Source organism: Cydia fagiglandana, chromosome 4 (genome assembly GCF_963556715.1).
Source record: "Cydia fagiglandana chromosome 4, ilCydFagi1.1, whole genome shotgun sequence".
NCBI lineage: Eukaryota > Metazoa > Arthropoda > Insecta > Lepidoptera > Tortricidae > Cydia > Cydia fagiglandana.
In genome coordinates this window covers 21,186,027-21,197,283 of record NC_085935.1, presented here as the reverse complement: position 1 = coordinate 21,197,283, position 11,257 = coordinate 21,186,027, and the positions used below count along the sequence as shown (strand labels likewise).

At 40.0% G+C, this 11,257-nt stretch overlaps 1 protein-coding gene across 1 annotated transcript; it reads right to left on the bottom strand.

Moving 5' to 3' along the window:
- Positions 1-429: 429 nt before the first annotated feature.
- LOC134664047 (arrestin homolog) lies at positions 430-9,367 on the bottom strand. Its single transcript, XM_063520617.1, has 7 exons — positions 9,218-9,367; positions 6,618-6,808; positions 3,217-3,395; positions 2,564-2,857; positions 1,999-2,142; positions 1,376-1,505; positions 430-551 (listed from the first exon to the last, which is right to left on the bottom strand). The coding sequence occupies exons 1-7, from the start codon at positions 9,324-9,326 to the stop codon at positions 453-455; spliced, it is 1,146 nt and encodes a 381-aa protein (XP_063376687.1). The 5' UTR covers positions 9,327-9,367; the 3' UTR covers positions 430-452.
- Between the last annotated feature and the right edge of the window lie 1,890 nt (positions 9,368-11,257).

Below are 11,257 nucleotides of genomic sequence, written 5' to 3'. Positions count from 1 at the left end.
ATCGCTCTGGACATATAAAACGGTACCTACTATAGAAACGATCAAAATTATTGAAAAATAATAGTCAAAAAGATACAGATAAGAAACACTACACAATTAGCCTGACAATAAAATGATTCTAATCAATATATATTATGCAGTATGCACAACATCAGCGATCTTCCAGTGTTTGCTATTAGCAGTCTGATTGTACTGTACTGACGTATAATTATTACAATTACTGTGGATAGTGTGGATCATTCACCAAGTGTTGTCGCTGAATCAAAGTATTATAATACTCGTAATGAAGCTCCGGTCCGGTCCCGGCCCGGTATAGCGTGAGTCAACCTTAATGCGGCGAACGGTCCAGAATCTCAATAAACTTCATTAATTTCATTATACTGACACTTTAACAGCTGATATTATGCAACATGATCCCATGATACTACAGCCTAACATCCACCCCATATATGCTAGTAGACCTCGACGCTCTCCTGGTGATGTACGGTGTCCTGTCTGAACATCTCCACGTCAGCCTGGGAGTCCGCGTGGATCATCTTGGCGCGCCCCTCCTGCAGATAAACAGTCACAGCGATGATTCGTAAAGGTAGATGGTGCCCTACGACAAGAGAGTCCCATTTTTTCTATCCTCGTTAGGAGAACCGACCCCACCTAACGTGGGAACGAGCAAAGAAGAAGAAGAAGAGACAAGTACGCGGGAATTTACTATTAGGCTTTGGAAGGGTAGGTAACGTAAAACGAATATGTTGAATTTGAAATTGCTTCTAAGAACTTATACTTTTTTGTGTTTTTAATCAAACAGAACAAATGGGAATTAATATAGTTTTCCGAGGTTCGTCTCTTTTAAGCTTACATTTTTAGGAGGAAGGAGGAAGAGGTATTTACCTCACGTTTGTGGAAACGTTTTCGATAAATCGGTTGAAGAATTTATACCAATCTAAACCTTTGATAGATTCGATATTAATCGATATTTTGATAGATTTTTTTTTACTTTTACAAAATGCAACCATAAAAGTAAAATGAAAAATATAATCCAGGAAAACCTTTAACGCTAAAAACACATAATTCCTAGCTCCAATTTCCCCTATAATATCAGGTAAAGTAAAAGACCTACAATGTCTTTAAGTTATGTAAAAACAATTGTAAACGTCTGATTATAATTCAATTCCAATTTCAATTCACCACGTTCTGAGTCATGGCTTGTTCAACAGGTCTCCATCGCCATACAGCGGAGTAGCGCTGCTAGTGTGATGGGGACCTTTGGACCCGGCATGGCTCAGAACGTGTTTTAGTTTCTTAAGTTTTGTACATATTGTAAAATATATCCATTGAAATCATTATTGTAATAAAATAAATCGAATTTCTTTATAAGTACCTTGGGATGCATCATGATAAAAGGCAGCTCAGCGGCGAGCTCTCCAGCGAGGGCGCCGAGGTACAGCTTCACCTTGACGCTGTAGGAGACCACGATGCCAAATGCGTCGCGTTGGTCTGGATCCAGCATCCTGCCAGCGTCAAATGAACTTAGATTAAATGTGGATACTCAAAGATTTTATGACGAGATGGATAACAAATTTGACGAGATTACTTAGATTGACGGGGTTAGCAGTGTTAGCACTGATTGACTAGCACTTTATCTTATCGCGGATTACCAAAGTAATATTTTGGTTTTAATTAATATTATGAATTTCCGCATAGTAACTCCTGATTATTGATTCTGGTCTTGAACCAGCAATATGTTAATAGCATTTAATCGCAATATCGCTTATGAACCACGATTGAGATTTTGTATGTACAATGTATTCTAGAAATTCGAGTTTTTGCCTGACACTGATTATTTTAAGCCAATCCGCCAAACCATGAAACATGGCTACTTGGCCAGACCAAAAAACGGATTCCTAGCATTAAAAAGAATAGCGTCCGTAAACTATATTCCAGTGGCATGCTCCATTTGCAAATGTTTGTTAAATATATTTGTAAACATGAAAAAATCCTTACAGAGTGGTAGACGCAAGCGTGGCGTCGCCGCGTTTCAGCTGACCGTCGAGGGCGATGCCGCGCTTGTCTCGGTTGGCCGACAGGGCTGGAGTCAGGTGCAGCACACGCTGCAAGCTGGAACCTGGCTGTAGCGGGCATCCATCCCTACACATATGCTTATTATTAACACAAATTGGCAAGATTTTATGCTAAAAATTATATTCTGCAGTGTAACAATTTGTTACCACTACAAAGCCTACTTAAAGGCTTTTTAGTGGTCCTTCCCCTCAAAATATGAAGAAATATTACCCGGGCAAAGAAACACTCACATCTCTGATTAGAAGAATGGAGTCTCCTACTTAATCAACAGTCAGATAAGTTAATAGAGTGGTCGTAATTAAAATATAATTTACTATTTATTTATAACTGTGACCGCAACTCTATCTATATTATTCCATACGTCCCTTTGAACGACGTTGCGAGAGCACTAAACTTAGTCACCTATTCGATGAACAGTGAAATAGTTAGTTCAAATATTACTATAATAATAATGCAAAGTACAAAAGTAATTATAAATCATACTAACTGTGTCTCCACACTGGCAACGATATTGCGGTACTGCCCGCTCTGGAACAACACCACATCAACCCCTTGCTGCACAGCCGCCTTAATGCGCTTGACCACCTTGTTGCTATGGTTACGGATGGACACGTTGACAGCGATGCTCTCTCCGTGCATATACAGCTGCTTGTCCAGCGTCAGCTCTAGCTCGAGTTGTCCAGGAGACAGCACGAAGTCCTTGCGGACTACGGTGCACGGCTGCGGGCCAGGCTTGCTTGGCGCGTATTGGACCTTCCGAATACCGAGGGCGATCGTGCTCCTAAATAAACATACAAAGATAAATTGATATTCAGAAATGGTCTCTACTATGCCATAGCTAGATTTTTTGGTGCAATTATATTTTCTTTATATGGCACATGGCCAATAAAATAATGATGGCCCCAACGATTTTGACAGCAACGAAGAACGTTAATATCCTTTCGGAACAGTGTAGCAAAATGAGTATTGAGAAGGGGTTTTTATTATTTTGTCTACGTGAATAAAGAGCAACTGACACTAATACCAAGTTATCATCAACCGCAAGGTTCACCCTCCTACCCTAGCGCAAAAATGTGACAAAACAAAGAGCCCTAACTTGGTGTGTTACCTCTAGCTATTTTAGCGTACAATCAGACATACCTGCGATGAGAACGATCAATCTCAGAGTCCCCAACAAACAGCTTGACGTAGTAATGCACGCCGCAAGGCTCCCCCTCGTCTTCCAATGCCGGCTGAAGAGTCACGGAGCCAGGCGCGCCCGCTGGCACAGTCAGACGGAACGCGAACGCGTTCGCACCCAGCTTCTTTATAAGCCGCTCCTGTTAAACAGAAACAATTTCAACTTTTTAGGGTTCCGTATACCCAACGGTAAAACGGGACCCTATTACTAAGACTCCGCTGTCCGTCCGTCCGTCCGTCTGTCACCAGGCTGTATCTCACGAACCGTGATAGCTAGACAGTTGAAATTTTCACAGATGATATATTCCTGTTGCCGCTATAACACAAATACTAAAAAGTACGGAACCCTCGGTGGGTGAGTCCGACTCGCACTTGTCCGGTTTTATTTATGATATAGGAGACAAACGAGCTGACAAATTAGAAGGAATAGGTAACTATCGCCAATGGACACCTGCAGCACCAGGGGAGTTGTAAGTGCGATACCGGCCAAAGTTTCTCTAAGGTTTGTTTTTATGACATAGGAGATAAACGAGCAGACACTCATGAGAGTAGGTACATTATTTGTTGGAATTTCGGTATGGGAATATTCTCTTCAATGAAGGATCCAGAAGGACCATTAGGGTCTCCCCTGATATATCGACGCGCATTCGGCAAAAGCCGATAGGAAAAAGCTTTATGTCCACGCAATAAGAGCGAAAAAGCCGTCGACGCGTCGGCAGGCGCCGGCCGATGCGTGCCGAGCCGAACGACTTTTTCGCTCTTATTGCGTGGACATAAAGCTTTTTCCTATCGGCTTTTGCCGAATGCGCGTCGATATATCAGGGGAGACCCTTACCATTTGGTCGACATTTATTTAGTTCTGCCACTTTTGCTCCACCACGCGTAATAGCCAATGAACTACGAACTAATAATTTAGGATTTGTTGCATGTGAATATGGTAAACAATTAAAAAATGTTAATGGGTATTATGTAGGTATGTTAAATTTAAATATGTGCGGTTAGGACAAAATAACATTTATATACCTATTGTATAAACGAATTTAAAATAAAATTATAGAGACCCGTATCAGTTTATTAGAAAAATAGTCTGGTCGTCGATCGTCGTTACCTATAGTTCGTTTTTTTTAGCATTACAAATAAGGTAAACAATCTTGATGGGTTTTTTAATTGAAAAACACATTTTAAAAATAAGTTACGGCAAATATGTAACAATTATGAATCTAATACGATCATTTATATTCTTCTGCTTTCATAAATGATAGTCACTGATTATTAACAAGCGTTTTTCAATTAAAAGACATGCCAAAATCGCTTACCTTCTTCCAAGTTCTTTCTAATACTAAAAAAAACGAACTATAACTACAATTCACTTTTTTTATCAAGATTTTATTTTGGACGGATATCGGACACACATCCAAAACGCTGTGGAATTCGAGTCGCCCTAGTGCTATAAAAACGTCCGTTAGCTGTTATAACACTTCGTTTATTTCAGTTTTAACAAGAACGCAAGGAATTTTAACCTCTCATGGGGGCCGATTCTGATCTCACCATTTGTTAAGGTTTTAATATTTTTATAATTCGACTTTGCTCGTATAAAATGCTTTAAGCGCAGTGTCCAGGTCGTGTCTTTAAGGCAACGCTCGCATTAGTGCGCGTCTTATCAAAGTCGTATATAAAAAGGTCAGAACTTTATAACAAGTTGTAAGCCCTAAACAACAATACAATATTATCTAATAATACACTCTTTTTAGGGTTCCGTACCCAAAGAGTAAAACGGGACCCTATTACTAAGACTTCGCTGTCCGTCCGTCTGTCCGTCTGTCCGTCTGTCTGTCACCAGGCTGTATCTCACGAACCGTGATAGCTAGACAGTTGAAATTTTCACAGATGATGTATTTCTGTTGCCGCTATAACAACAAATACTAAAAATAGAATAAAATAAAGATTTAAATGGGGCTCCCATACAGCAAACGTGATTTTTGACCAAAGTTAAGCAACGTCGGGAGTGGTCAGTACTTGGATGGGTGACCGTTTTCTTTTTGCATTTTTTCCGTTTTTTTTTTGCTTTATGGTACGGAACCCTTCGTGCGCGAGTCCGACTCGCACTTGTCCGGTTTTTATTTTATTTTCATGGATACTGAAGTTTTTGCTCTATTGGACATAACCTAAGCCAGAACGCACAGCTTTTTTTTTCAAATCTAGGGTTAAGGATGGCTCACGTTTTGACCGGGCCGTGTCTGACCCGGAGCTTTCGGCGCGTCGTTTTCTATGGAAAGCATCACATGATCGCCGTCATGTCATAGAAAAGTAAGCGCCGGACGCTCGGGCCCGGACTCGGCCCGTTATCCTTTAAATCAGAATCGGCTTGAAGGCAGTGTAAACCAGTCTGGCTGCGGTTCATTTAAAGCTGTACTTATAATGAAGCAGTTGTGCCGGCCCCGGCCCGCGAGGAATGCAATAACGGCGCGCGCGATACCTGCCGCGAATGCTGGCAGAGAATACACTACATTCCTGGTCCATGTGGCTTGAATTTACCAGTTTGTAAAAGTGTCTTGTTAACCGTAGTTTACATACAAACACTACTGTAGCTTTCTCTGAAATAACTACGAACAAAATCTACCCAGTTAAGTACCTGCTGCTCCTGTACCTATGATTTTTGTAGACAATTTATCTACTCTAGAGGAAATCGTACTTGTGGTCATTTTATTGATATCAATTTAAAAAAGAGCTAATATACAAGGCCGTTTTTGGTACAAAATAAAACATAATTACACACAACAATGAGATTCGACTTAGTTCGTAGAGTGAACAGGCACCTTCTGGGCGAGCTCGCTCCATCGTAGGCCACGTCTACGCCTCGGCTAGTCTGTGGCCATGAGTAAGCCCATTCATAATAAAAAAAAAAAGTTAAGTCGAATCCTAATTTTCATTTATATCTAGTTAGATAAAAATGAAAATTAGAAGAGAAAAATACAAATTCCGGGAAGTGAACTTGATTTCTGTTATCAAGATGATAAATACAACACCTTATAAACTCGCAGTGCATCTCTCGAGCACCAATAGATGGGTAGGTACCGAAATTTTCAAATTTTAATATCGCTCCAGGTTTTGGCTAGTCCATTTTTTAGAAAATAAATAAATTAATAAATAAATATGTGGGGACATCTTACACAGATCAACCTAGCCCCAAACTAAGCAAAGCTTGTAATGTAATATGGGTGGGTGTAAATGTCCCAAATACTTTCACTGCTATTCTGGACGCGCGATAAAAAGACGGATTTTGCTCCGATTTGTGCCCGAAAATAATACAATACTGTAACTGACTGCTAATTATAAACAAAAGAAGGCAAGCTTGAAGCTACCTGCGTACGAGTAGGTTCCCAGTTCCTCTTCTCCGGCGGAGGATACAGCTGTTCTGAGGCCAAGAACAGCTCCTTATAGAAGTTCAGCCCCATCACTTCATCCTCTTCGCGTCCGTAGCGGAAGGTGCACACCACCTGGCCCCATACTTTGCGTCCGCGCACGTACTCTTCATCCAGTACTACAACGCCGTCTGCGCAGTATTAACTACCATTAACATCTGAAGGCTTATTATGGTCACATTTAAGATTATAAAGATGGCGACTGTAGCAGCATTGCTGTTGCGGCGGTACTGCCACAGCGTTGAGGCAAGTGAAGTCAAAATTCAAGAATAAATTTCGAATTCAGAAGCATTTTCTGTCAGTAAATTATGACGTTGTTTTAAATAAGTATACCTATACTTAGGTAACGTATGTAACGTTTTATCATTGATCATGCCGCCATCAAAAGCTCGATGAAGTTGTACGAATTTTAGGAAAAACAGTGAATTAAACCAAACTGAGTTTTAAAGTTTAAAATTTAAACAGACATTATTTGAAATGAAATAATTACTGTCTTGATATGCAACCAAAATTTTTAGGACAAACTATTAGGTATTATTTACGAATTTCTATATTCTATAGCAAAGGCGAGTGTTTGGAAATTATTAAAACAGCATGGTATTATGTATATACTTAGGCCCTAGTGGTCCCAACATCGTTAGACAATCTAGCAATCGATCTTCTTAAGCTTTAATAAGTAAATGTACGAGTTAGACTTTAAATGGACCTATCGAGGCGTGCCAAGATGGATGCCTGCACCGCCTGCCGCTATCGCCTCGTGTAGGGCAAGTAATTCCATTACTACTAGCCACGAGTCTAACACTTAGTTGAACCAGTATGAGTGCCGCTTTCCAGATTCAAGTAGATACCTATAACTACTGACAATTTTAACCGCCGTATACTGCTATATAAGACATAAAAAATCGGGCTCATTTCAGTGTAACGTCTTATCGCTGGCGACATGAGCACATCCCTTAAGCTCCGTGAAAAATGGTCCAAACCATACTCAAAAATAATCAACTGGATCAAAGTCAAAATACAAATATCCATCATCAGAGCGGTCTCTCTAAGAATTAGAGGAACGAGAAGAAAGATAGAAAGATTTGGATCTGAAGACTGCTGTGGAATACCCATCCTTGAAGATTAGATTTCTCTTCTTTCTACCGTACAACTGTTTTTAAAATACGTTTAAAATTGTATTATTTAATGTAATAAATGTGTTATCCCCCCATGAGCACTCTCGATGAAAAAAAATTATGACGGTTAAAAGGTTGATAAGATAACTAAACTTTCCACTCCAGAGAAATCGTTGACTTTAACATACCCGTACGTAGGGTACATACTCGTACATCACGAATAAAAAGGACAGTTCTAGTATTCATGAGTTGATTAATTATTCTCTTCCTTGTGTTATCCTCATCGCTGAGGGATGTGACGACTGTGGACACTCGTCATTAACTTAGTGCTCTCAAAGCCTCTTTGTCTTGGCCTCGGTGCATGATGTGACCCATCAGTGCGTCCAGTGTGCAGTGATTAATGATTACTAATTCGTACCGGTTCATTTTGGTACAGATGTTACGAGTACATAGACATTTACCACCATTTCCACAAGTGCTTGTGCAGTTATCGTCTAAGTATCTTGTAACGTGTCGTGCCAGTACAGTCATAAGGGCACACGGGGCCCTTGCCCAGGGCCCCCGTCCTCAGGGGGCCCCGAGATCAGACACTAACAGTATATTTGATTACCCATAATAAATAGAAGGTCATAGTAGAAAAATGTTAGTTCAATTTGCTTTCTTAACTTTCCAAAAGGGCCCCTATGTACCCAAGGGCCCCAGCATAGTCTAAGACGGCCCTGTATAAGGCAACCTCTCCACTGACGTGGAGATGAGCGGAGATGGAAGGAGACGTGTGAGAACGGAAGGTTGGACGATTTCGCGCTACGCATAGATCTTGCGGATCTAAAGGTTCACGATTCACTTGTTCTACAGTCGCCATCAGATATATCGTAGCAGCCAAGGTGCTCACAAATATCTGAACACGCCTCTATTTTCAAGGCGTTACAGTGCGTGTTCCTATATTGTGAACACCTTGCCCGCTCCCATAACTGTACAACTTTCGACTCTTCGACACTTGGAGAATAATGACTCAGGTAAAAGTTAAAACTTAATAAACACGTGCGAAACCCGCGATTAAACTGAGATCTGTTAACGCCAAGCTGTTGTTAGTGGTACGCCATCGGTCTTAGCTGTGATGGATGGACTCCTGACTCCGCCTTAACGCCTCACTCAATCCAAATGCAAAATAAGCGGTTGATAATTTTAACCCGTGGAGCGCCCTACTAGCTGTCACACGTGTTTTCTCTGGTAACTAGTAACTAGTCTGGTAACTAGTATAGGAGTTCCATACTACGGAAATTCTGGGGTGCTCCACACGGGTTAATTACCACTCTAGGGCAGTAAAGTAGCACCATATGTACAGTAAAAGTAATTCGCCACTCGTTGCGAATTACCTATTCGCACGTGTAATAATAGAAAAAATAATGGGGACTTTTAACGCACCAATAGGTTCGACGTACGAGATATGATCCACGAAGTCCCTCTTCGCCATATACAGGGTAAGTTTCCCGTTCGGGGCACATTTCTTGAACACTTTGAAGTTGTACACCATTTTGACTGCACTTAGTTCGCTGCTAGACTAGCACTGAGGGTGGATGTGTCGGTGTTTATATACAGGATTATTTTGTGTGTGAGGCTTCTCAGCCGGTAATCTTGTTCCCCTCGTTAGGGCTCACGTGAACGGAACTGCTTCCTACGATTTCTGTGAATCACCCGCACCATTAAAGGTCACGCGACATAACATGAATTTGTCTTTTTTTTATTTAAGGAAAATATTGTTGGGGCCCAAAAGAATTTATTTTTAAGCGCTTTTATTGCTGACTGTTCTTTACATCCCTAAAGTAGGTACACCCAATAACAATAAAAACTATTTTTTTTATGCATTCGTCTTTTCTTATGAAAAAGATAACAACATTGGAAATGTTTTAAAAATTGGGATATAATTACTAGTGTAGTAGGTTAGGTCCCTATTTTCCGAGTCTATCGGATCATGCTACCATCTTCCATTCTTTACATATTTTGTTTAAAAATAGAACAAGTACGTATAGTCAAAGAATTTAATTTCCGCACCATTTCGTACCTTGTCACAGTGGCAATTACAGCTTAGCAAAAAAGAGTAGAAATTAAAAAGTAGCAACACTCTAGTGTCGTCCCTTTCTAACCAATCTATATAAGAAAAAGGGACGACACTACAGTGTTGCCACTTTTTAATTTCTTTTTGCCAAGCTGTATTAAGAAAGTCGTCGCTATGGACCTCATACTATTGTCACTGTGACAAGGTACGAAATGTAAGGTACCTACCTACTGAAATTAAATTCCTTAACTGTACCTACTTGTTCTACTTTTAACCAAAATATGTGAATGCGAAAAAAATGCTCAACTTGCGTGCTTGGTATCCCCATATTTATGGGAAGTGAAATGGAAAGGACTCCATAAAGCAGCAGCATAAACGCGGTTTTACTGTAGATTGAAAGAGTGGCCGACTCCGGCTCGTAAAGTGCCCATATTCAATAAGCACAGATTCGGAATAAATAAAGCGATCAGCATTACCCTTCGTTGCCATAAGGCTGAAACACATCGCAAGCGTAACGCAGCGGTCATTCTCGCTTTGCCGGTACCTTACATCGCTTGCATTGAGTACCTACTGTCGGCCTAGATGACAATAGCTATCTCTACGACAGCGAAACGCTTTGTGTCTCTCTATCACTCTTCAATATTAGTGCGACAGTGACAGTTGCGTTTCTATCGCTACGAAGCGTACGCGATTGGCATGTTGGTTACTCGTAGGACTTGCATTCCGGAGTTCCGGAATTTCGAAATTCCGGAATCTCGGACAAATTTTCCGATATTACAATTCCGGAATTTAGACCATTGAATATCGAAAATTCCGGAATTGGATTTAAGTACTTTTATTAGATTTTACTATTGAAAATTGCTAATAAACTACACTATGCTGGTGTTATTAGCCGTCGCTGATAAAAGTCTGAAGTCTAGCAGCATGCTGCATTAACTTGCCTAATTATTTTCATGAACTTAACCATCGAATTATTTACTTTTGATACATGCTAAAGGAAAGCTATACATTTAAGGTAAACGGCCCCTGTTTCGGCAGGTTAAGGCTCTTGGGAGTGAGTTGAGAGTTTGTGTATTTTTTTAAATATTACTAAGCATATCAATACCTTGAAAGCTTTTGAATATGTTATATTAGTTCTTTGTTAATAATTTAATGTATAAACTGTAGGGTTTTAGTTGAAACTTTTTTTTATATGAATTTTTTCGTGAACCTCTTATTTGGCTCCCATTTCGTGATACAAATTTAGGTCAGCTCCTAAATTCGTGAATTCGTGTCCCCTGTTTCGGCATAAAGTTTTCTTAGAGTAATTGGTGATAAATTGATAATTTGCTGATAATCATTTTAAATATTTAACGGTCTTACCTACTTACGAATAATTGTAAGGTCAAATTAATAATAATAATTAAAAA